The following is a 26,370-nucleotide window of genomic DNA, read 5'->3' as shown; positions in this document are numbered from 1 at the left end:
CTCGTATCGCCTTGTATCGCCCCGTCGAACCAAATTTCCTTTTTTTCATGCCAAGACAAATGCCGAAAAGTAATCTCTGTCCGGGAGAGGGCAACTATTTATCTCTCTTTCGTCTTTTTTTCTGCCGTTTTTACTTCCGATAGCATACATATACTTTCAGGTCGGACTCATTACTTCGTCTTGCTTCGGACTTCCATATACCAATATTTTAGGATAATATTTATATTTTTAAGATAATTTATATTATTTAAAGTGAGTTCCTTTCGGATGAAAACCGATATTCTTATTTTGACTCTTTATTTTCAGAATGAAAAAGCTGAAACGAAGACTGTCGGCGGCGTTCCGTCCGGGAAGCAACAACAACGTGAGCATCACCAGCTCTGGAGGCTCTTATTACGATTCAGATTGTGGTAGGTCAAAAAGCAGAGAATGTGATTGATGACGTTGTTGCTAGAAGGCAACTATGAACCGTAGCTTATCAGTGGGAGAATGATTGATTTCTTTGAAGGCAAGGGAAGCACGTGAAGGAAGTATGGGACTGTAGGTGAAAAGATTCAGGTCTATTAAGTTTGAAAAAGAAGAGTTGGGGAAGAAAAACACAGATTGTCGTAGATGAAGGTCCCACAACGACAACGACAACAACAGTAACCTAAAATGATTTTAATTTTTCAGATTTATTATCTCGATTCTCGAGCATTTCAGTCAATTTTTCACTAAAAATAATTCCATTTTCCGACAGTGAAAAAAGAAAAAAATCCGGAAAAAATGATTGATTACGATAGTTGTCGCTGTGGGACCTACCGGCGTTTCTCTTCTACAGCTCCGATTTTTTGTACCAGAAGGATAGCTGTGAACGAATTGTTTTTACAATAGACTCTTAATCGTTGAAAAAAAAGGAAAAAAAAAAGTTTCCGACAGATTAACCTTAATCCTTCTCACTTGAAATGTTTCAATAGAAATTTTCTGGTTTCAGAAGCACGAAACAACATTGTTATCGGCTACGGTATGATGTCGGCACCACTTCACGGACGAACGTGGACACTTTCCGAGTCGATGAGCCATTTATCAGATAAAAACGGAGCAATTATGGAGGAGTGTGTGATCGATCCGACGGCGTTGCTTCGTGTTTCGAGGGGAGGAACTGCCGGTAGACGATACGATACGAATGTGTTAGTCTTTTTTTTTCGAACTCGAGTTTCAAAAAACGAGTCGAATATTTTATCTTATATGCCTTAACAGAAGGGCCCACACTGTAAAGTTTGAGCTAATTTTTCTTGGCTCCTATACAAGATAGCACATATTTCCCAACTGACAAAACAATTCTGATATTATGATAAACAAATTATCAGTTGACTACTTTTCGATATCTTTAACAGGAACCGAGATAAATTGGCTCAAAATTCCTGTCAACTTACTATTAGAGCTCATTTATCTAGATTCCTGTTAAAGATATCAAAAGCTGATCACTGACAAATTACTAATCATTAAATAACCAATATTTTATCAGTCTATACTTTTTTGGTATCTTGAATAGGAATTGAGATAATTAACGAAGCTGAGTAAGATCAAACTTAACAGTGTGAGGGCTCTTCTATTACAGGTTTCATGGTATCTGTGCGAAATGAAACTGTCCTTGTCCTAAACTGATTAATTACATATTCCGAACATTTTTCTATTCTAGCAACTACATCAATGGAATGCACGTCCCTCCTCCACGAACGCACAGTCTCTACTACCCCCGTGGATACAACAACTCGAGTCGAAATTCCTACTACGGATCCAATGCTTGTAAGTAGTTTCCTTTTTGAAGCCGCGCTGTCTGAACACAGAGTACATTTTCATTGTAAATGACCTTCATGTGCCACCACTTGTTCATACAAGTGAATTCACTCACAGCCGAAAAAAAAAGAAATCTTTGAAATGACGCCGACGAACTGAATTCCTATGGGAGACGCTGTGTGATCCGTTCGAATGATAAGCCTCTTCGAAAGAAGCTCTTTCATTGGAAAGGGAATCCTTGCTCATCTTCTCCCTTGAGTCATCCCTCCTTTTCTCGTTTTCTCATCTAAATCTCACTAGTTTTAATCGAACATTATTTGAAAATTGAAATGATTCTGGTTCAAGAACATCTGTCTTCTGGGCTCTCCATGCGGTTAATTTTGATGATTGCACCTGTATTTCGCAGGTGTCCATATGATCCTAATTCACACCGGTTCGAATATTCCCTCTCTTTTTTTCTCTCTATTGTTATTTTTCTCTTTTTTCCAGTTGACTTGTCGGCCACAGCTGGATTATCGCTATATTCATAGTTTTTTGTTGCAAACAAAATAAGAAAATAGGAATCGAAGGTTTCTAAAATTAAATCTAGATTATTGATTATCGAAGAACGAATTCCGATTTTGGAATTTCCAGAAATTCGGAATATTCCAATTTTGAAATTTTCAGAATTCTGGAATATTCCGATTCTAAGAATTTCGAAATCTCGGAATATTTCGATTTCTAAAATTTCGGAATATTCTGATTTTAAAAATTTTGAAAATTCGGAATATTTTTATTTTGAAATTTGTTTTTTTTTGTTTTGAATAATTTGGAAGTATTCCGGTAGGAGTTATCGGGATTCCAATCCGAATATCTCTGGAATTTATCAAATAAGCCTTATCTCTAACTCATAATTTTTTGAGGAGGTCATCTGTTCGGTTAGTTTTTTGTCTACTGCTTCAATTTTTCTATATATTACCACCCGCTGCCTTTATAATAATAAATTTCGAAACATTACCAGTTTCTTCTAGTTGGTCGTCGTCGTTTTAATTTGTCGTCTTTTCTACCCAATTCTTCCCGATTAATCACTATTCTCCTCAAAATTTTCCTACTCCTCCTTGTCGTCCTTCTCCCGACGAACATACTGACAATAGCCAGTTAATTGATACCCACCACAATTTCCGATTGCCCTTTGTCAGTTGTAGCAGATGACACCTCATTGTCTACCTTTGAACATTCAACCTCTCAATTCTTTCCTTTTTTTCAAACGATTTTTTGTTGTTTATGCCCTTCTCACCGAGCAACAGAAACACACGAAGAAGAGGGCCACCAGATGCTGAATCTGCCCTTCCTCTGCATCCTCCATCACAAAAATTTGCTTTGTTTCACTTTCACACTCTGCGATCTCTATTTCATTTGATCTTTACATGTTCTTCGGGAGACAAAAAAAACATTGGAAGGTTATGAGAACCGAGTCAACCGTCGTACACAATTCATTTACATATAAACCTAGGTCTAACCGTTTCGAATCTCAATTTTTTCCCGAGGTATCATGCTTTTTTTTCGAACGAATGCGAACATAGGGTCTTCTTTCGCAGCTGTTAAACATGTGTTTTAATGACGATTTTATTAAAATAACAGCCCATTTAACCTGCATTTCGGTTTCATATATTTCATCTCGACCGACCAAAATTAAGGAAACGAAATGGTTTTGTGTTCTTATTCTGGTACAAAAAATCGGAGCTGTGGAAGATGAACGCCGGTGGCCGAAGATCCCACAATGACAACTACCGTAACCTAAACATGTTTTTTTCCGGATTTCTTACTTCGGTTTTTACTGATTTTTGTCCGTTTATCTGTAATTTCTCCAGAAAAGTGGCGAAATAACTATTTTTGCAGAGAAAAATTGAATAAAAGCTGAAATTCATAGTATGCTTAGGTTACGGTAGTTTTCGTTGTAGGACCTTCGGCCACGATCACCACCACCGGCATTTTTGATGCACAGCTTCCAATTTTCCTTTCACCACAGTTCTGCCCAACTGGGATTCCATAATTCCTCAACATCCGGTTTTCATGAGAGACGAAATTTCCATGAGCACATTTTGATACTTCTAGTGCTCTTGGCTGCACAAAATGTGTCCACATTATTTTTATCCGCTAGATGTTTCTTTTGTTCACTTTTCGTCTTCCCACCGCTATATCTACCCTACGTAAAGTCCATCCATTCCAACCTCAAACGCTCTTCTTTACTTTTTGTCCTTTCGTATTCATCCATCTTGTTTCTTCTGTGTCGAGACTTATCAATCTCAATCTTAAAATAAAGAAGAAGAAGAGGAGGAGGAGGGAAGAGATCCCGTCGTCTTATATTCTTATTCAAGTAATTTTCCTAAAACTATTAGCCTTTGTGATCAAACACCATTCCTCTGAAAGTGACACTTTGTCTTCTTGTCCCTCTGATTGCTTTCCCTCTTTGTACCTCATCCCGACAATCGCTTACGTCCTCCAAAATCCAGCAGCGACACACACTATAATCAGCGTCTCTCTCCTGTTCCGTCTGTTTCTTGCTTCTCCCAGAATGACGTGGCACTTTTCGTCCGTCCTCACCTTCTCTAAGTACCCCCACTTTTGGTGCGCCCCTTCCTTGGCTCCTACTTCACTTGCTCTGTCGAGCATCAGAAGGCGCACATGCGCGGTGCAAATTGTGTTAAGATTTGATTCTCCTGCATATTCTTCTTCTTCTTCTTCTTCTTCTTCTTCTTCTTCTTCTTCTTCTTCTTCTTCTTCTTCTTCTTCTTCTTCTTCTTCTTCTTCTTCTTCTTCTTCTTCTTCTTCTACCACTAGTTTTGTCCACTTTAATGCTCAAATCCGAGAATTCGGATTCCTTTCTCTACTGAAATCACCACAACAATAGCCATTCTTTGTTTGCTAATCGACGTAAGAGGAGCGTCTCCCTGCCGTTCAATATTCGTTAAAAGCGTTGGTCTTGGAGCGGCAGTAGCAGTCAAAAAAGGTTAGGGATTAGGAATGGCAGGTTGTCATCGTCTTCTTCCTTTCTTTTCCTCGTTCCTAGTTGACATCTTCGTATTCCCCACCATTTCCTCCGTCCGAAATAATTCTCAATCGCCCCCGCTCCTTTCTTGATTAGCCGTCATTTCCCCTATCTCGTAATATATACGGATATGTTTTTCGGTTCCTCGATTGGGGCTCCCTAGGAGCAAGCACACAGACAAGAAAGGAGCATTTTTTCCTTCTAGTATAAAATTAATTAAATTTGTAGTCGAGCAGTGTCGAGGAAAGATCCCAAAATGACCAGGTTTTATTCTTTTACGACGCCCCTCCTCCAGATGACTTTAGGAGCCTCATTTTTCATTCATCAACAATTTCATCAACATTGCGGCTTACGGAAATATGTTCAAAAGGAGGTGGAGCACGCATTTCGAATTTATAATTGACATCCTAGGGAGAGGGAGCAAGTAACCGATTTTGCATATGGAATGAATTGAAATCTGGGTAGGGAAAGACAGATGAGAATGAGGAAATGGGGCCACTTGTTTCACAACTCTCATCAATTTCTGATTGATGCTCTTAACCCAATGTCATCCCCCGTACCTTCAGAAGTAATCCCCTTTGCTGCACAAACGGCCCCAGTAACTTTTTATTAGTTGTTCGGTGACTGACCGAGAGAGAGGGGATGGCAAAGTTTACATTTTTGACTTTTCGCGGCATGGGTATGAGCAGATGTTGTGGAACACGGATTGATGTAATAACACAAGTCAATAGCCGGGTGATTGGGTCAACGTCTTCTTGGGTTCTCCTGCTGCGCACAACAGAAGGGCAACAATGTTGACGTGGCAGCAGTTGCTGGGAGAATACGAAAGAGAGATGAGTTCCCTTGTCATGCTACTCCATGACGCCTACTCTTCCGTTCCCTAGAGTGTTCATCACTCTAAAAGTCTAGTTTTTGGACCTTTATTGGTAGTGCTTCTGGGAAAATTTTTTAGAAATGCCTCTTCTAGTTACCCTTGAGCCTTTTGTCTTTTGTATGTTCCAGGAATCATTTTCTGCCACCCCAAATTTTCTCATTCCTCTTTTCGTTCCTCAGAAGTCGTGACTACGACAATAGCGACGGACGACGACGTTGCCAGCCTGGACAAACAAAACTTATTTTCCCAGCCAATAGGGAGAAAAAAAGAAGAAAAATTTTGGAACGTTTTTCGTCTCCTCTCAACAAGTTCTATATCCCAGTTGCTATAGAGAAATGAAGCCGTCGAGCCGGGATTAGTTAGGAATCGGCGAGAGAAGAAGAAGAAGAAGAGCCTCATCGAAAAGAAAGGAAAGAGAAAAGAGAGCTCCTCACCCATTTCCTGCCTCTCTTTCTCGACACTGTGCTCTCAATGGTGGCTGGCCTGCTGCTCTTCTCACCCCTGGCTTACATGATGTCGTTGTTCTTCTTCTCCTTCTTCTTGAAGCCGCCTCCTCCTTTTCCCTCTCTCTACTATTCTCTCTTGCTTCGTAGCACGCCTCCATCCGGCTCTCAACAGTGCTTGTCTGCGTCTCGTTTAATATTCGATGACGAGAGATATCTGCTCTCTCACAAGCTCTCCCGCGCAGACGCCTATATTCATGCTCTCCAAGTTTACTTCTCTACGAAGAAGGAGTGCCTGAGCGTCGTGCTCAGACGACTCATTAGAGAAAGTTATCCAGGGAAATTGGGTTGTTGCCCTTTTCTTTTCTCCAATTATCTTCACATATTCACACTCTTTGCAGGATGCTACACTTTTTTTTTTGAAAATTAACTATTTATTTTTGAGCAAAAGGGCATAGTTTTTACTTATCGCAAAGTTCCCTACAATATCATTCCTTGTATTTCCTTTACAAAATCATCATTAATCTTACCTATAGCCCATTTAAAAAAGCTTCAATGTATTGAAATTGCTCGGAAATCAAGATGGTTTTCAGCTCTGACTCATATGAGGAAGTGGATCATATCCAATTCTCACATTTCTTCTATTAACTCTCTCTCCTGAACCATGTTTTTCCTTTTCCAAGAATTAGAAATTCATCGAGACATACATGATAGATCCCACTCTACCCCGCACCCACCACCGAATCATTTTCGATGCATTCCAAATCTCAGATTTTTTCCTTGTCAAGGTACTCTTTCCCTTTCGTTTTCTTTCCCGTTTTCTCTTCCATGAATTCAAATGACATCTTCTCACATTCAGCCGTCCATCGTGGCCAAGTGCATGAGCGCGTACTCTCCGGCCGATTCGACCGCCGAGGCGCGTCTTTTATCAGGCTCGGACCCTATCTCGGATACTGAAAACCTACTAGATCTCGCGTATGAAGTTGGTGTCAGCGGCTCGTCAGACAACACACGATATGATAGTAGAGAGAGCGAAAATGACGATGACGATGTTGGATGGGAGAGGGAGATTACTGCAAACAAAAGAATGTGCAAATCGGCGACGTTCCATGATTTTTGTGACGATTCTGAATATTCGAGACGACCAGTGACAACACTTCCAGAAGAGGATTTTGATGAAGAGGATGAAGATGAGTTTGAAGACGCAAGTGACCGAAGAGAGTTAGATGACTATGAGGAAGAGGAAGAAGAAGAGGATGATGACGATGAAATAGTCGTGGAAGAGGAAGAAATCGCTGCAGATGATATAGAAGAGCAAGAAGAAGAAGAAAAAGAAGTATCTCATGTTCCTAACGGTGTTTCTTCTCAAACAACACCTTCTGTAGAGGAAACAAAGAAAGGAAAGAATAAGAAGAGAAAAGCAGAGGATGGAATGAGGAAAATGAAAAAGAGTAGCACATTTGCCTCGTTCCTAAACATGTTCGTATCCAGAAGACGTTCCGGAAGAGATTCTGGAGTTCGTGATGGCGAGAGGCTCATGTCTCGCAGCACGTGTATGTTGCGACCCAGCATTTCTTTGTGTAAGTTTTCTAACACTGGTTTGAATTTCTTCCTGAAATCCTTGGAAATTCAATACACAGCTTGATTGCAGAAAACGTAGTAGAAGACGTAGTGACGTAGGTCATTGCGAATATCTTATTATTCGGAATATAGTTTTTAAAAAAACTAAAAAATGATCATGTACTTTGTGTGACAGAGTGTGGGCGCGTTTTGAATACTGAAAATCGGAGCCAATTTGAAAAGAGCAATTATTTTCAGCGGTCGTCCAAGAATCGATGATTTTAGGATCGGATGGAGGGAGTGTCGAGGTTTCGCCGTGCACTTCAGACCAAACGCCGACTGGTGTGCCTCCGAGGTTGGTTTTGCCTCTCTCATACTGTATGGAAACAGTTACATTTTCAGATACATAGTCAACGTTAAAATGCGACAGAAGCCAGCAAGAAAATGGAGTGAGGTATGTGGTTTACTGTAAAACTGTAATAGACCGGCCCCCCACACTGTAAAGTTTGAGCTCAATTATATCGGTTTCTATAAAATATATCAAACTTTTGTCAACTGATAAATTATTTAAATATCATAACATCACCAATGTTTTATCAGTTGACAACTTTTTCATATCTTTTACAGAAATCGAGGTAATTGAGCGAAATCGAGGTAATTGAATTTTTTAACGGTTTGGGTGGGTTTCTATTTGAGGAAATATGGGATCAATTGAAAAAAAACGTTCCCCTTATTATGCTTGTCTGAAAAAAAAGGTTGTGACGCAGAGAAAATGTGTCTTCGTCTCCGCCGTTTGTGTGCTATTTAGGCTCTCCGCTTCGATATCGCTACCGTATTCAGACTGCAAAAAATACTCTCTAACCTTTTTTTCTCAGACAAGCATAATATTTATTTATCTCATCTGAATAAGTTTATGTACGTTTCCAAGCTCTTCTCATTTAGTAATTTCCACTATTCTGAAACCTGATATATTCTGGGTCAACATTAGAGGATGAACCGGAAATTGAACTGACTATGAGAACCATTTGCAAGTTCAAAAACTGAATACGTCAGGCTATTCTTTCTTCTAACTGAAAACTTGTTATTGTTCAAAACCCGTTTCTTTTCTTCAGGAAGAAATTCAAAAGCGACTCTCACTTCCGGCCGATTTGCGTCTTCCGGTCGCAGTCGTCGACAAACTGAACCGAACACCGACATTGGATCAACCACTGACAAGAAAGAATCGAAGAGCATCTCTGAGTGAAATTGGGTTTGGAAAGCTGGAGACGTACGAGAAATTGGAGAAACTTGGAGAGGGGACGTATGCTACAGTATTCCGTGGTCGATCCATTCTGACTAATAAATTTGTGGCGTTAAAGGTGAGCATCAGAATTCAGAATGGGAATGTTTATTCTTTTGGATCAACGTTTTATTTAGTTTTCTCAATTTGTAGTTAGAAAAACTGAAATTCAGAGATTTTGTAACTCTGTTAATCTGAGAATGGAAAATTCCGAAATTTGGAAACTAAGTAATTAAAAACTCAAAAATTCAGAAAATCAAAATTCAAAAATTCAAATTTTCGGATATTCAAAATGTTGAAAATTCATTAACATTTTCAGGAAATACGATTGGAACAAGAAGAGGGCGCACCATGCACGGCGATTCGAGAAGTTTCGCTTCTGAGAAATCTACGACACGCGAATGTGGTCACTCTACACGATATCATTCACACAGATCGGTTATTAACACTTGTAAGTTTATTCCATAAAAATAATTTTAGCTAAAACCCAATATTTCCAGGTATTTGAATATGTTGATCGGGATCTCAAGCAATATATGGATTCATGTAATAATGCGATGCAAATGAACAATATCCGTTTATTCCTCTTCCAACTGTTACGAGGTCTTGCCTACTGCCATCAACGACGTGTACTTCATCGTGATCTCAAACCACAAAACCTACTGATAACTGCAAAAGGAGAACTGAAGCTTGCCGATTTCGGACTGGCACGTGCAAAGTCCGTACCGACGAAAACGTACTCGAACGAAGTGGTTACGCTCTGGTATCGGCCGCCCGACGTGCTTCTCGGCTCCACTGATTATTCGACGCATATCGATATGTGGGGTGTCGGGTGTATTCTGTTCGAGATGATTGCCGGACGAGCTCTCTTCCCCGGAGGAACTCCTACAGAGCAATTAGGCCTTATTTTCAGGTTTGTTTTTTTTTCTTTTTTCGGGATATGAGCAGTTTCTAAATTTTAGGACACTCGGATCTCCTCGACCGGATCGTCATCCTACGATCTGCGAGAAGCCAACATTTTATCCTTATGCGAATCGGCACTACAATCCCGAACCGCTGTGTCGTCAGATTCCAAGGATAGATGCTCATGGATTCGAGTTGTTGATGAAGTTCTTGCAATACGAAGGGAAGGATCGAGTGTCAGCTGCTGAAGCTCTGAAACATCCGTTCTTAAGGACAATAGCTGTTAAGGTAGGTTCTGTTTTTCCATAATTTTCTCTAATTTCCTGTATTCCAGTGTTGTCATCTACGCGATGAGCAATCAGTTCTAGACGCTGAAGGTGTTCATATTGAAAGAGAGCTTCTCGCATCAGATCATCATCATTCCCGTCGTCATCATCGTGGAACTCTTGTCAAAGAGAAGTATAGAATGCATTCCAGTCATCATACATAGGAATAATTACCTCTCCTTCTCAATTTTAGAACCCAATTCTTTATATTGCCCACACCACTCCTTTCCGTTTCTATCTCTCATATTCGTTGAAAATATATACGGGTTTTTGTCTCTCAACCAATTCCGATTCGACTTGTCCCTTCCCCTTTCGTCTGAAAATTCTTTTTCCGCCCTTTTTTCATTTCCGGTCAGCACCACTAAGTAATAAAAATTCTGGCTCCTCGTCATTCCGTTTCAAGTCATATTCCACTTATAATAATTTGTTGTGTAACATTTTTTCCTTTCCATATCCCGATATCATTTTTCATCCCAGAACTGTTCCCGTTGCCCCTGTTACCACAATTCACATTAAATAGCCCGTAATCTCAAAAAGGAATTCCAATTGTCTTCCCGTTACCTTAATTGTAAAATCTGTAAATGAATCTGAAAATCAACTCGAGTCTTTATTATAATGGTTGACAATGTGTGGAAGATCTAACAGGGATGTTCGGAATATTCTGATTTTTCAAAACTCAAATTTTGAATTAGAAATCCCACTGTCACATTTTAAAAAAAACGAAAAAAATAGGTGAAAAATTGACAAAAAGATTTCGAAACTGCAAAAAAAAGATTGAAAATAATTCCGCTCGAGACCCCCAAGGAATTTTTTTATGCACCTTTGAGATGCTGCAGTCCAAAAAGCTTCGAAAAATCGGAAATTTTCGCAAATATTGCGAAAAAAATTGCATTTTCGGAAATTTTACAAAAAAAACTTCAGAATTTTCGGAAAATATGTTTCGAACAAAAAATCACAATTGCAATAGTTTGGTTTTTTCTTTCTACAAAATCTAAAAATTCGGTGAATTCATCAAAAACTTTACTCAAAACAATGAGAAGACAAGCATAATATGCACGAATATGTTTGAGATTGAGCTATATTACTTGACAATGAAACGGGAATTGGTTTCCGGAGAAAAAAAAATGGGGTAGGGAGGAGCATCACAGACATCAAAACGGGGACGGAAAAAAGGAAAATATTATGGTATAGTTACGAAAAATTCACTGGAAAAAATATAAAAAGAAAAGAAGAAGAATAAAACAGATGCACGAACGGACCAAGTTGTTGTACTAAGTTTGGTTATTGTTACCCTGTTTAGCATGGGACCAGGAGACAATTAAAGGGAAGATTTATCAATCCGACCATTCATTTTTGTCGTCTTCTTCTTCATCGTCATCACTCGAATCATCGATTCCCATATTCAGACGCCGTTCTTCAAGTGCCTTTGCCAGAGCACCTGCCAGCCCGCCCATTCCAGCAGCTCCAGATGTTGCACTCTTCCGTCTCTCTTGTTCAGCAGCAGCGTCAACCTGAAATTGTTCAAGTTTCAGATCAATTAGATTTCCTTCCTCCTCAAAACGTACGTGTTTCAGTTGTGCTCCTTGTCGAATTTGAGCCATCACATCTCCACGAGCATCTCCACCTTTTGGTGCATCGTTAGATGAATTCTGTTGTACAGTTCGTAGCTGCTTTCCGGCTTGGATCTCCTGTAATTTCCTTTCTTATGACATTAATAATTCAAAAAAAACTTACAGCTAATAAGTTCGATCTTCCGTTTTGTGCTGGTGGCAGACTTGCGAGGATGTTCCCAGATGGTGGTGGTGGAGGAGGGGGCGGCGGTGGTGCTCCAGCTCCAGCTGCCGGCATTGCCATTGGTGGTGGTGGCGGTGGAGGTGGTGGAGCTGATGTTGATACTTGAGCGATTCCAGAAGCAGGAGGTGGTGGTGGCGGCGGTGGCATTGCATGCGGACGAGTGTCCGGAGTACCATAACTTGGTGTCTGTGGCAGAGGTCTTGCTGGAGCTATGCCTCTATGAGAATTGTTGTTTGATGGTGGTGGTGGAGGCGGGCGAGCTGGTGCCAACCCATGTGATTCTAGCCTTGCTGGCGGTGGGGGCGCAGCCGGAGATGAATAAGAGGAACTTCCGATTGGAGCTGAGGAAGGAAAAGCTGGTCTGTATGGACGAGCTGGAGTTCTGGAAAAGAGGTTGATTTAGTAAAGGAGACAGTAGGAGATTCTTACTGATTCCATGATTGTGGGGCAGGTTGCTGGCAATTCTGCACCGGTGGAAGTGGAGCAGATATTTGAGACGGATCAAGATTCCCAACCGACACATACTTGTCGTAATTCTTTGCGATGAACTTTTTGACAAACTTCTTATCGTCCTCGTTCAAATTGTTGCTTTCCAAACCTGCAGCCTTCAGAATATTCCTCGTTGCTTCATCCATATCATCATCGTACACTGTATTCGAGAAACCACTGTCTTGATTCCAACCAACATGAGCTTTGTGTCTAAAATTATAAGACATGGAAAAGGTCTTACTGTAAGTGGTCTTACTGAAAGTTCGTCGGATTCGAAATGTCCTCCTTTTTGATTTTCGACTTTTTATCCTTCTTTTTATTCTTGTCTTTTCTGAACCATGAACCACCACTGCTGCTAGCATTGCCATCTTCAAAAATTTGAATTTTAAAAGGAAATAATTGTAGGTCAGACCTACTCTATGAAAAAATGTCTTTAATTTATTCATCATATTTTAAGATCAAGTAGTTTCAAGATAAAGCAAGAGTCAAGTAATGAATTACAACTCGAATTTTTTGTGTATTTCACGTGGAGGATGCCTATCAACATAAATTAACTCCAAAATTAGATCTCCAGATATCAGTGTCGGAAACAGAATTATTTTTAAGGGACTTCAAAGAAAAAATTTTGTGAAAAGTTTCAAAGTTTTCAAAAAATCGCTTCAATAAGCAATGAAATCTCAGTTCTCGTCAATTTCCAGAGATGTCCGAAATGACTTTTTTGAGAAACGGAATCCGGAATCCGCACATCTCTGTCAATTTCTGGGAACTTCTGGAAGGTTCTTGAATCTTTTTTTTTGGATTCCCGCGGCAGGAATTCAAAAAAATCTAGAATCGTCTAGAAGTTTGTACCAGAATAATAGATTTACCTATTGTTAGAATATGACTTTACCTGGTTGTGTATGAGAATGCGGTGCAGCTGCCATCGTTCCCATCGGAGTTATTCCCTGCCCTCCACCGATAGTCATCGGAGGTCCTCGTATTGTACCCCCATATGCCTGAGTTATTTCGAACGGACGAGTTGGAGTGGATCCGATTCCTGAAAAAACAAGGATTATCACAAGTTCTTCTTCCCACACATCACAATTGATTCTGATTTCTCACAGTCAAGTACTTTTTCATTTTCGTTTTCTAATCCAATTCTTTTTCAATATTGACTTCATTGAACTCGCTCCATGTTCCTCTCTCACCTCTCTTACAAGCCGATCAAGAGGCCACGATCGACCATTTTCTGGTGCTCGCTGGAGCAACACGACATGAACACAAATAATAGAAATCTCTCCGAAATTCGCACCATCTCAGTCTATATACCAGAGTCGCCGCTGGGCAGCCGTTTGTTTGTTTCCGAAGTATGGTGAAAAACAGTTCGAAATCAGGCAAACTTACGGAACTCATTTGCAGCATTTAGATGATTTCATAGTGGCTCAAAAACCATATCACAGACTACTTAAACAACGTCATTGTTCAAATATTTTTCATGTTGCTAAACTGTATATCTAGAAAATATTCGAAAGAGTCATAAACAAAAGAAAAAGAAACAAACCACTTTGCGAATTGCTGTTCGATCTAGCGTTCAACTCTTTTTGACTCTTCTTCACTAATCGATGCCTTGCAGGTGGATGAGTTGGAATTGGAGGTGGAGTGTCAGCTTCTACTGATGAAGGCGTCGCACTACTACTTTCAGCACTATCACTTCCTCCAGAACAGTATATTGGCTCTTCTTTTTTGACCATCACAGATACTTGTCCATTCGAACCATGAACTAAAACGGAATCATGATGATGTGGTGCAGGATCTGGATTCAATGAAACTGCTTCGTATTCATCCTCTTCGTCTCCAAAGTCATCCGTATTGAACACTTTCATTTGTCTTGATGTTTGATAAGTGTTACTTACATATTCACCCCGAGATACTGGCTCATTCGGAAGATGAAACCGTACTTTGTTTCTTGAAAGGGGTGGTGAATAGTCTGGATCCGGACTCGGTGCTCTGTGTCGTCGTTGTTCTTGATGGTGTGAAGAACGATGACGTGGTCGATAGCTATGAGTTTGTTGTTGATTTTGTTGCTGCTGATGGTGTTGCTGATGATAGTAATAGAAAGCATCAGCAGATATTGGCACGTAGCATCTCGCATAATTGTGTCGTCTTGCATAAGTACCAGTGGCAGATCCTCCATATCTCGTTGAATAGACAGGATCTTGATATTCGGCCGAGGAACTAGCCGAACTTGTAGAATCAGGACCTCCATAGGTAGAATAGTCATTAACATTATCATATTGCTCCATTTCGTAGTAATGTCCTTCGTTCGGAAGTGTATGACTGCTGCGTGGGTTGGTACGTGGGGAGGATCCCATGGAATCGGGAAAACTAAGACATCCGCCACGTGCGAAACGCTGCATATGGCGACCGGAAGAAGTAGACGAATAAATTGGAGCCCCAGCAGCCGATACAGTTGACGGATTAGGCGACGGAGCGGTGGGCGGAGGGAGAGTGAGAGAGTGAGACGACGGAGGCGGCAGACTGTGGTACTGATAGCGGAGACGACCAGCCGGATCCTCACTCACCACCATCCACATGTTCTTATTTTATTCTGGCAAGAAGAAGAAGTTGACCGTAAATTAAAGAAATTATGGATGAGAGAGCGCGATGAGAGAAAATATGGTAAGAGGTGACATTTATGAATCGAGAATGATGCGAAATGAAAGTGTTGGACGGTTTAGGTCATAAGAAAAAGTCTCATAATGACCACTTGGGTGAATACATGGGAAATGAAATGTGTGAGAAAAAGTATGGAAGCTTGAAAATCAGGAATATCGTATTTCCTCTAACAGAAGCCCACCCAAACCATCAATTATGAGCTCAATTATATCTCAAAAATTTGTCAACTGATAAAATATTGGTGTTATTATGATAAATAATTTATCAGTTGGCAATTTTACAGGAATCGAGATAATTGAGCTCAAATTTGAAGGTTAGGGTGGGCAGAGAAAATACGGTATACGACGACTTTGAATTAAGACGAGAAGGGGATAAGGTTTTTTTCGAAGCCGTACGGCTTCTGATTCTTCTGCCGAAAATGATTCTTAACGGATATCGGAGCGAATCGTCGGCTATAATACACATCATTATTGTTATACCGTTTCGCCTCCTCTTCACACCCGTTCCTCGTTCCTCTGCTATGTTTCTCGTTTCAATTGCCGAATCAAATTACACATACGTTGGCGGTATGGCGGTGGCGGCTGTGCCTATTTACATACTGTTCCTTCCCATAGAACAGATGCTCTAATTATCAAAAATTCCAAAAATTGTGGTATTTAGAGAGAGTGAGAGACGGATAAATAGTAAAATTGACCGAGAATTGAAAAAGAGTGAAAAAGGGGTTGAACTGAAGCACTTCTTTTCTCACGAGAGAGAGTTAGGTGGAGTCAACACACTGTGTGCTCTGAACCACCACCTGACGGAAAGAAAAGCAAAAGATGGAAGAAGCGGCAAAAACCATCATCTACAAGACGACAAATTATCCACTCACAGACAGTTTGACTATTGCCATCGTGCTTCTAAGAAGTGTTTTGTGGATGAGGGGAGGAAGTTGACGACTTCGGAAAACGGAAGGAAAAAAGGAGAATCACTGTTTGCTTTCGAATTTCACTTTTCCATTTTTTTGGTTTTGCTAGTTTCTCGAACCTTCTAGAAAGGAGAGGATGGAGAAACGGAACGGTATTATATTGATAGAGATCTACGGATGGGTGGCCTTCACAGTTATTACTAATTGTGTTAATACTAATAGTAATCTACGAGTTACCCTTTGGAAAGGTCTCTAGTATAAATACCAAGATTCTCTGAAAGTTACAATACTTCCGAAGTTAAGGGCCGGGCCGAGTCAAGAATTTAGTTTTTTTTTCAGTATGCAAGTTATCTTTCGAAAAGGCCTCAAGTTTAAAAACGAACGAAATAGTTCCATAGTTCAAAAAAAGGATCACAAGACAGGAAGAATGGATCAAGGAAGGACTTTATTCCCTCCAATCCATGTACTATCTTCTCGTTTTACTCCTTGCTCTCTCAAGTGGCTCTCAGTGCTCATGCAGAGGATGCCGCAGCTCCGAAGTGGCTCGTGTGCAACTCATCGGAACACGTTGAACCAGTGTAGGTCATTCGTTGGAGCAAGATTATCTCGATTTCTGTGAAAGGTACCGGAAATTGGTCAACTGATAAATTGTTTGTCATAATATCACCAACATTTTATCAGTTGACAAAAGTTCTCTCACAGGAATCGAGATAATTTAGCTCAAAGTTCACGGTTAGGGTGGGCTTCTAACAGAGGGAATACCGTATGTTTCAGCTTTTTTCTACGAGGAATGATGATGGGAAATGCAAGAAAATGGAGGAAAAAGTGATTGCAAGCCTTAAGAACGACGAATTTGCCAATAGATTTAATATGCGAGTCTGTCTCCTTCGCTTCCTCCGGGGCCTCCTCAACAAAATAAACAAGAGAAAAGGGAGTTTTCTCTCTTTTCGAGCTTTTCTTGCTTCTTTCCCTCCACCTGCCAACCTTTTCTCATCATCAAGACGACTTAGAAGGGCGGCTTACCGGCGGTCTCGAAAAGAAGAAGAAGTGGAAGCATCATCGGGAGCGATGCGACGACAAGGTCAAACTATTCAACAACTTATGGAATAATGACGAGGGCAGGATGACGGACATGATGATGGTCAAAGGACGCTGTGTTTAGAACATCGAATTATTGTGTTCGAAACTTTCTCGATCCTTCGGAGGAGGGATTACTGTATTAAGGTTGGTCTCAAAACTTTACGAGTACAGCTTAAAAATTCGAAATGGGTTGGTTTCTTTGTTGTTTTGTTTTCTGTTATTTCTCTGCCCAGGACAAGAGTACATAATAGATTTCTATAGCCCAATTAGTTGCTGTTTTCATCTTGGAAGGACGAGACAGGAAAAAACGAATTGACTAGTCCCCGTGAAAAACGTCCAACCGATGAAAAAGGATGACGGGAGAGACAAATCGTCGAATTCGGGAAAGGAGCAAACCCGAAAACGGATCATACGGAAAGAAAAAAAACATAGGAAAGATCGAATTTCTCCTTTTCCGTACAAGAAGAAGAAATCTTCTTCTTCTTTTCATTTCTGTCGTCTCGGTGCTGTTCGAATTCCAGCCCATATTTGTATGGCATAAATGAAGCAAAGAGGTGAAAAAAGCAGCTAAAAGAAATGGGGGACGACGTCATGCTATAAGCGACAAATAGTACAAGTTTAACAGCTTAAGATGAATCAGGAAAAGTAGGAAACACCAAGAGTATACAGTTTGACACAGGAAGGGGGGAGAACGAGCATTTCTTATGCTGCTCGAGAAAAAAAAATAGTAATCGGAACGGCAAATAGAAGAACATCAAGAAGAAAAGAAGACGACACTAAATAACAGCTGAGGAATTTTCCCAAAGTTTATGTTTTATAAGATGGCGGAGCTACGGTACAAAACGTATTTTTTCTGTTAATTTTCGGACATTTTCAGGAGTATGGAGCTCGGCTGACAAGTTTTCGACCACTTTGAAAACTTTGAAGAGGGTAGAACAGACCTAGATTGAAAACATCGCAATCACAGAATTTTTTAAAAATTCCTAGATTTTCAGCTATTGGCCAATTTCTGGAAGGCTCCTGCTTTTTGACGTTTTAGGTACAAAACGGGTCGAAAATGGGTGTCTTTAAAAAATCGGCAAATGGCTGAAAACTGGGAATTTCCCAAAAAATCTGCGAATGCGAAATTTTCAATCTAGGTATGTTTTACACCTTCTGAAATTTTCAAAGTGATCGGAAATTCGATAACCGAGCTCCAGAATCCTGAAAATTGTCAAATGCCTAAAAAACGATTGAAAATAACGTTTTGCATACTTGTGAAATTTCGGCCCGGCCCGCCCGGCCCGGGCCGGGCCGAGAGAAAATTTTCAGGGCCCGGCCCGGCGACCCGGCAGAAAAAAAACAAAATTTTTGAAAAATGAATTTTTGTTTTTGAATTTTGTTTTTGTTGTTGAAAATGAATTTATTGATTTTTAGAATGTATTGAAAAATAACTCGAAGAAAAAAAACACTGAATACCTTTTTTCGAAACAATGATTCAACTTTTCGCTCAAGATTTTGAAGTTCGCGGTAAACTTCCGGGCCGACCGGGCCTCCGGGCCGGGCCGGTGAAATTCGTGTTTCGGCCCGGCCCGGCCCGGCCCTTCACAAGTATGACGTTTTGTATATCTTACGGTCCTGTACTGTAGCTCCGCCTATTTATAAAATATAAACTATTGAAAAGTGCTTCAATTGTTAGTTAGTGAAGAAAGGTAGGATATGGTAAATGGAAAGGCAAAATAAGACTGTGAATATTATCAATTTTTAAAATAAATGGCTGGGGCTATATACAATGATCCGATTCCAGACGACGTCAACACCATCTAATCTCACATAAATCAGTCTTAAAATATAAAAATCATTCTTTCTGGATAAGAAATAGAAAATAAATCAGAAACAGGAGAAGAGAAAAAACTGCTAGACTTCTTCTTCTTCTTATTTGTTGTTCGACTTTTCTTCCATCTTCTTTACTACTCCTCCTCCACCTCATTTCTCATACGATATTCTTCGATTCGCATAGTGAAAATTGACGGTGAGCCAACAAAGTGATACAACTTATGTGAGTATGTGCGTGTGTAAGAGAAAGTAAACTGACTATGTAGATTTTCTTCGGGGGTGGAAGAGCAGTCACTTTTTTTTTCTTTCCGCGCGGAAAAGAGCATACAAGAGGAGCAGCAGAAAAGAGCATACAAGAGGAGTGTGCAAGACGTTTACAATATAAACTCTGACTCGTTTTAAAAGAGCAATCATGTCGAATTGCTAACGAACTGTGAAGAAAGTACAGACTGTGAGAAAATAGAAATGTAAAACAACGCTAACCTGCAGAAGGCATCATGAGCGGCATCCCGGGGCGACCTGGAGTATTTGATTTTCGCTCTTGGGCATGACGACGATCCAGATGCTCCTAGAAGAATTTTTTTTTGATGAGCTCAACACTATCTCAGCGGTATAGAACAAGAGATTCTTTTTAAAAAACCGTATTTTTTTGAAGCCCACCCAAGCCGTCAAGTTTGAGCTCAACTATCTCGATTCCTATGATAGATATCAAAAATGTGTCAACTGATAATATATTTGTGATATTATGATACACAATTTAACAGTTGACAACGTTTTAATATCTTTAACAGGAACCGAGATAAGCTGGCTCCAAATTAAAAGCTAGAGCGGCTTCTATATTAGAGGCATTTTACGGCATTTTTCGATTCCAGACACTCGAATTGAACAGATTCCAAATTTTGAATTTTTTAGATCTTTCTTATTAAGAATTTCAATAGATTAATTTCAATAGATTTGAATCGTCGTCACAATCTATTTGTTGTTGCTCATAAACACTTACCTTGAACTCTGCAGCTTCATATTCGCTGAAAAAATTCAGCCCAATGACCACTCCATCCTCTCCATTTTCCATTTGTTCGAAGGCGAGAAGTTTCCGGCATTGTGGAAAAGACTGTGCTTGAAACGCTTTATACAATTTGAAATCCCAAGCGACTCGCTCATCGAGAATATCGAAAATCCGAAGGAAATACGCTCTCTGTGCATAATCTTTGACTAATGAGACTACTCCGTGTGGTAGCTCGACTCTCCATGATCCTCGATCGGATTTCAGTAACTGAACGACGGCGGCTGTCAATGAAACGGCGTCTGATCCAACCAGTTGAAACAGCATCTCATTTTCTTGTGAATTGAGCTCCTGGAAAATGAAATGGGAAAGAGTCAGTTTAAAGCTAGGGATATTGGTAAACTTGATGAGAACCTTCTGCGAATTTTTAAATTATCAATTTTTGTTATATTATCCTTGTCTGAGAAAAAAAAAGGTTGAGACGCAGAGAAAAAGTGTCTGTGTCTCCACCTTATGTGTGCTATTTAGGCTCTCCGCTTCGATATCGCTACCGTATTCAGACTGCAAAAAATACTCTCTAACCTTTTTTTTTCTCAGACAAGCATAATAGAAACTTTTTTTATTATCAGGATATTATTCTGGTAAAAAAATCGGTGATGTGGAAGAGCCGAATATCCCATAACGACCACTACAGTACTTTAAAAAATATGTTTATTTTCCGGATTTAATATCTCGATTTTCGTGGGTTTTCAGTCAATTTTTTCGACTTTTTAGGGAAAAATAATAAAAGTATTGACGGAAAGCAGTAAGGAGAACATAAATACGGAAAAAAATATTTTAGGTCACGGTAGTTTTCGTTGTGGGACCTTCGGCCATGGCCTCCGGAGTTTTTCTTCCACATCTTCCAAGTTTTGTACCAGAATAATACATTTTTAGAGCTAAGCTTACTCACCCTTGATCCAACATTAGGCGGTCGCTTCGCTTTTCTCCGATCTGCTCCACCATGCATCATGGGAATCGTTGGTGTCGGAGGGTATACCGACATGTCTGAGAAACTGAAAATTGAACGAACTTAAAAGAGCCTTTTAGTGAGAAGAATGTCAAGAAATCAATAGCAGAACAAAGAAATGAGAATGAGTCACACAACACAAAACCTAAATAGACTTTCGAGTTTATTTAATAAGAACTTCTCGGTCGTAAAAGGTAAAAGGATAGCAAACTCTTTCGCATGCTTCTGTTGTTGCACTGAGTGCCTAATGCATGCGTTCTCGTTTTGAAATGTTTAGCCATCACTCTAGACAAACACAAGGAGAGAGATGGAGAGAAAGAGCCGCCGTTTTACAAAATCTGATCGGATGTTTCGATTTGAAACTTGCAAAATGTACTGACAAAGCACCTGACAAAGCAAAACGGGACTTGTCCGACTGAATGAAAACAAGGAAATATCACTACCGGAAACGATAATAGAAGAGAATTAATCGTACTTCGACTAAACAAAAAAATTTCACAGTGAATCATCAGACAGTGTGGCAGTGGAGGTGACTCACTGATAAGTTATCAGTAGAAGAACTTTTTTTTTTAGTTTTTAGAGAATACAAGAAAATAGTACAACTGAAAAAAAAGTTCATTCTAAAATGGTACAGGCAGAAATTTTCGAGTCTAAAAACTTCGAAAACCGAGCATCACCTAAATTTTCAAATTTCCATTCATCATTTTTCTTTTTTTTTTAGAAAAAAACAAGGACATTTAATCCGAAAATTGTCGCTGTGTCTTGTCGACACTTTCTTCAGCAACATCCCCGATCGATTTACTTTTCACTATTTTAAATAGGGTCACTTGGAGACACGAAACAAAAAAAAAGAAAATAAAGGGGCAGTATGAATACGGGAGAGCGGAGAACGAACAGTTGTGTGAATATAATAGCCGAACCGCGCTCGGATTAGAGAGCAGCCCGACAAGGCTGCACGGTCACAGTCCGATGCACATCGTTTCATGCAAACGGAGATTGATACAAACAATGAACAACGATAACTATGAATGTGTGGTTTATTAACCAGCGAAATCTCAATCAATTTACAATTAGAACCTGATGAATTTTATTGTCTATGGCACAAAGAAACCAACAAAAAAATTATATCTTCGATGTAAACTCTCTTCGAAGTGTCTCCCCATGGTCCACCGAACACGTCTCCAATATTTTAGCCAGATTCGGTCGGAGTGCATTGAGTTCCGTGTATCCACCGACAAACTTTCCACAAATGAAGATTTGAGGAACTGTTCGTTGTCGTGTAAGATCCATCAATCCCTTAATGTATTCTTGCGGATCAGGAAACACTTTTGCCACTGTATTGAGATTCTGAAAACGATAGTTGTGACTTTAAAGAAATAACAGCGGTTCTGAAACCTTTTCTGTATAATGAATTCCATCTTCGTACAATTCATTTTTTGCTTTTACACAGTACCCGCAACCATCCTTCGTGTAGAGGACAACAGCATGCTCTTTCACCTTCAAAACAGCTTATAGTATCATTTACACTACTTTCCAGGTTTTACTTCTTCTGCTATTTTTTTGGAGTGTTCCGAGAGCGTCGGTTTTGGTGGCGTTGATGAAGCTCCTCCCATCTATGGAAAGTTAGCTATTCATTTTTAGTCAACTCTCAACCACTCGTTCAGATATTTTTCATATGGCTATGACAGAAAAGAAAATACTAAATCTAGAAATCTACACCGTCACCAAGTCGTTTCATTCTCAATAAATTACAAGACAAGTAGAAGGTGGAATAGGGGGGGGGGGGGGGGGGAAATCGTAGACAATAAATATATCCATATGGGATAATTGGGGCATGCGATTTATAATTTAGCCAGTTATGGGGTTGGGACCATGACGATGAGCACCAGGTGGGGGAAAGGATACATTAGTCTACAAAAGCAAAATTCGTAAGTGGGAAGGTTTCTATTATCACAGTTGAGAATTTGATCACGAGTCATATGAGTAGGTTAGTCGAACGAAATGAGTGGTTGCTCTGCCATCTGCTGTTGTGGTGGATGAGCAGCAGCAACGTTGTTTTGATCTACTGAAAGCTCATTTTCGAATCTAGTGTGGTTAGTCACACACACTTACCATTCCCATAACCATTCTGACCATTAACAGAAGGTTGTTGATACATTTGGCTGGTATGTTCCTGATTTACATCCCCTTGTTGCGAGTATTGCCCATTTTCTACCGGCGTCGATGTTCCTCCATTCTGATAGTTTTGGAGCTGCTGAGGATGTTGTTGTTGATACGCTGAAAGTTTTTGAATTGAATTAGAGTCAAATGTCTAAGTACTCACCTCCTTGTTGTTGATAATTCTGGTGTTGATAGTAACCTTGATATTGTTGTTGCTGTTGTTGGTACTGTTGCTGCATTGAAGGTTGATGTTGATTGGTGGACGTTGGAGGAGCAGCCGGACCATTTTGGAATTGTTGATAGTACTGCTGAGGCTGCGGAGTCTGCTGTGGTGGTTGATACTGAGCCGGCGCTTGCTGTCCTTGTGAATATCCATAGTATGGTTGATGTTGTCCAGGGGGCGGAGCTCCGTATCCCATCTGTGGATTGTAGTATGCTTGTTGTTGTCGACGCATAGCCATCTCTTGCTGTTGTTGTTGGAACCTTTGTAACGCTTGCTCTCTTTGTTCCATCAGCATCGCCTGAAAGTTAATTTATTGAGGTTGACAGGAAATGGGAAAATCTGAAAAAATAACAAAAACTTACATGCTTCTTTATCCGCATCATTTCGAGGGTCTGTTGCATTTGAGCTTGCCGCAATCTTTGTTCCTCAGCCATTCGTTCTTGTCTCTTTCTTTCATGCTCCTCACGCATTTCATCGATAGCTTGTCTTGCTTCTCCGATATTCGCTAGATGATCTTGAAGACCTTCGTAATATCCACGTTGCTCATCAAGAGTGTGCATTCGACTGAGTACATGAGAATGGAATTCGGTCAGTCGAGTGAACAAATCCTGAATTGCAGAATCATTGAACACTGGTCGCCCTCTTGCCAAATTCGATCGAATTCTATTATCCATGACAGACACTTGATCTTTTATCGATTGACACCATCTCATTGTGTCATCAGCTTGAGCTTTCGCATCGTCGCTCACAGAGGTGTTCAAACCGTTTGTGGCACCCAAAGTCATTGCAGCAATTTCGGCGTTCAGCGAGTTCTCATCTGGTCCCATAAGAGTTGAGCAGATAGATGGAGCAATCGAAGGTTCTGATGGTGGCGGAGCAGTTGCGGACAGAGCGCCAACAGTTGAGGTGGCTCCACTCCATTCCTCCACCTTTCCCTCTTTCTTTTGTTGCCAATAGTCTCGGTTCAGATATCTTGCAAGTGGATCGGCGGCAGCGTCATCCGCAGGTGGAGCAGTACTTGTCTCAGCGGCTCCTTTATATCCACCCTGATCGGTTTCTGGCTTGATCCCATTATACATATGATACAGGCTATTTTGTTTTTCCTTCTCTTTTGCTTCTGCTTCACTCTGACTCATAGCAATCGCCAATGCCAAATCCTCTTCTTCTTTCTCTCGCAACAACTTCTCCTTTGCAGCCCTGTCAGCTTCTGAATCTCCGCCAGTACTGACTGATTTCTTTCCAGCCACAGCCGCTGCCAGTTGTTTTTTCAAAGCAGGATACCTTTCCTTGATTTCAGCCACTTTTTTCTCGTAACATGTCTCGCATACACGAACTTCTTTTTCAATTCCAAACTGTGGCAACGCCATCTCTCTTGAGCTACACTTATCGCAGAAAATTTGGCCACATGCTCGACAATGATGCTTTCTTGTGAAAACAGTGAAAATTGAACGGCATCGATAACACTCCGGTCCATCTGCCCATTCCGGTGCAACTTGAGCCATGAACATTGCATCGGCTTCTTTCAGTGAAGGGAAGTCAAATCCAGCAAGTTTCATCAGATTATGGGTGTCCACAACCATTTTATATTCCGGCTTGTTTGCGAACGCAGTCGCCCAGCATTGCAGCATCTCTAATGACTTGTTTTTCACCTGAAAATTTTAACAGGCACGGAGAATTTTTTAAAATTTAAAAATCTAACCTCATCGTACTTGTTTTCGGTTACCAAATTCTTGAAATCCTCCATGAACTCGCGAGTTGCCACTTCTGCATGAACTTTGTGCCCGCAGTTCTTAACGCAGGCATCAAGAACGAGAAGAGTGTGATTGACAACGTGCGGATTCTCATGTTGAAGGCGTTTTCTGATAGCTTGGAGTGATGGTTTTGCTCTGAAAAGAAAGAAAGAAGATAAGGAACGACTATGGATATAGAAACTTACGGAACTTCTCCGGATCGGATCATATCTGTACATGCTATAATTCCTTCCCAGTTGGGTTCAACAAGTGTACTGTCCGTTGCTTGTTCTGAATATTACATATATTGAAATGTTTCATAAAAAGTAAGGACTCACCGAGAATTTTTTGGAATTTACTTGCCATTTTGTGGTGCTGAAAAATAGGTTTTGAGATTGACAGACAGTAGGAAAACGAAGAGGAAGTTTAATTACCGAATGAATTTTTTTAGATATTTTAAAGTTTCTTAGAATACGGAATGATACTTCAGATATTGACCCATTTTTCCTCATGATTATAGGAACACGAACAAGGGGACAAAAGTGAGACGAAACATGATATCAAAACTCGAAAGCACAAAAAATAAACAATTTTAAATTTATATATCAACAAAATCGATGAGGTGTCAAACCAAAAAGATGACTGAAATGAAAAAAAGATGTGTGTTGTGAAAGAATTGATTGAACAAGCCAACGAATGGAGAGGAAAGTTTTCGCAGAGGCGCAGAGACTTGCAAGTCAAAGCGTGAGGAACGGAACTTATAGGCGGCGGCGATAATTTGTCAAGCTTACATTGAAATGAGTAGCTCCGAACTCAAATGAATAAAATATCATACATGAAAACTTATAACAATTGTCTAGATAATTCGACAAGAGCGCGGAAACGCGAAAAGTTCGTCGAAAACGTTCCGACTTCAACGATGCGAGTTAGGTGTAAAGTGAGATGACAAGATAGAGTGAAAGGAAGTAAAAAGTGATGATAATTAACACAGGTTCGGTGAGATTACAACTGGAAAAGAAGGAATAAGGGAATGAATAAGTGGGAAGTTTGTACGAATTATCCGTCTGAGTATTTAGGTCAATAGGCACTCATGTTAATTTACAAAGCTATCAATTCGGCTGAAAATCGAAACCAGCTGGAAACACACGTCAGAAAACGACAGAAAACGTAATTTTTTCTGTTGAAAAAGAACATGCAGGCTTGCAGACCTCGATTCGATTTGTACGCAACAGGGCGTGGAATTTCGTGTTTGCGTAGGTCACCACCGCACCGCGCGCGCGAAACTGCCAAATTCAAAAACTGTCTCAACCTAT

The 26,370-nt window shown here is 40.2% G+C and overlaps 5 protein-coding genes across 5 annotated transcripts; 1 reads left to right on the top strand and 4 right to left on the bottom strand.

The window, feature by feature from the left end:
* Positions 1 to 307: 307 nt before the first annotated feature.
* Positions 308 to 10,356, top strand: Cbr-pct-1 (the record flags this gene model as incomplete). The annotated part of the gene is made up of 12 exons (XM_045235919.1): positions 308 to 410; positions 974 to 1,169; positions 1,682 to 1,784; positions 3,837 to 3,881; positions 7,002 to 7,704; positions 7,943 to 8,039; positions 8,087 to 8,138; positions 8,797 to 9,042; positions 9,283 to 9,414; positions 9,464 to 9,876; positions 9,926 to 10,154; positions 10,201 to 10,356. The coding sequence occupies 12 exons, from the start codon at positions 308 to 310 to the stop codon at positions 10,354 to 10,356; spliced, it is 2,475 nt and encodes an 824-aa protein (XP_045091947.1).
* A 1,170-nt stretch (positions 10,357 to 11,526) lies between these two features.
* Positions 11,527 to 15,048, bottom strand: Cbr-wsp-1 (the record flags this gene model as incomplete). The annotated part of the gene is made up of 6 exons (XM_045235918.1): positions 11,527 to 11,880; positions 11,927 to 12,368; positions 12,416 to 12,685; positions 12,732 to 12,843; positions 13,365 to 13,511; positions 14,016 to 15,048. 6 exons carry the CDS (start codon positions 15,046 to 15,048, stop codon positions 11,527 to 11,529), a joined length of 2,358 nt encoding a protein of 785 aa, XP_045091946.1.
* Positions 15,049 to 15,717: 669 nt separating this feature from the next.
* Positions 15,718 to 20,980, bottom strand: CBG01565 (the record flags this gene model as incomplete). Its single annotated transcript, XM_045235917.1, has 4 exons — positions 15,718 to 15,752; positions 19,416 to 19,500; positions 19,933 to 20,286; positions 20,888 to 20,980. 4 exons carry the CDS (start codon positions 20,978 to 20,980, stop codon positions 15,718 to 15,720), a joined length of 567 nt encoding a protein of 188 aa, XP_045091945.1.
* A 1,086-nt stretch (positions 20,981 to 22,066) lies between these two features.
* On the bottom strand, positions 22,067 to 22,557 carry Cbr-glrx-22 (the record flags this gene model as incomplete). Its single annotated transcript, XM_002633983.1, has 3 exons — positions 22,067 to 22,291; positions 22,340 to 22,441; positions 22,489 to 22,557. 3 exons carry the CDS (start codon positions 22,555 to 22,557, stop codon positions 22,067 to 22,069), a joined length of 396 nt encoding a protein of 131 aa, XP_002634029.1.
* A 375-nt stretch (positions 22,558 to 22,932) lies between these two features.
* Cbr-hgrs-1 lies at positions 22,933 to 25,423 on the bottom strand (the record flags this gene model as incomplete). The annotated part of the gene is made up of 7 exons (XM_002633984.1): positions 22,933 to 23,009; positions 23,057 to 23,221; positions 23,268 to 23,625; positions 23,690 to 24,976; positions 25,027 to 25,213; positions 25,264 to 25,348; positions 25,396 to 25,423. 7 exons carry the CDS (start codon positions 25,421 to 25,423, stop codon positions 22,933 to 22,935), a joined length of 2,187 nt encoding a protein of 728 aa, XP_002634030.1.
* Positions 25,424 to 26,370: the final 947 nt, after the last annotated feature.

Source organism: Caenorhabditis briggsae (assembly GCF_000004555.2).
Source record: "Caenorhabditis briggsae complete genome, chrIV, whole genome shotgun sequence".
NCBI lineage: Eukaryota > Metazoa > Nematoda > Chromadorea > Rhabditida > Rhabditidae > Caenorhabditis > Caenorhabditis briggsae.
This window is presented reverse-complemented; position numbering and strand designations above follow the sequence as displayed.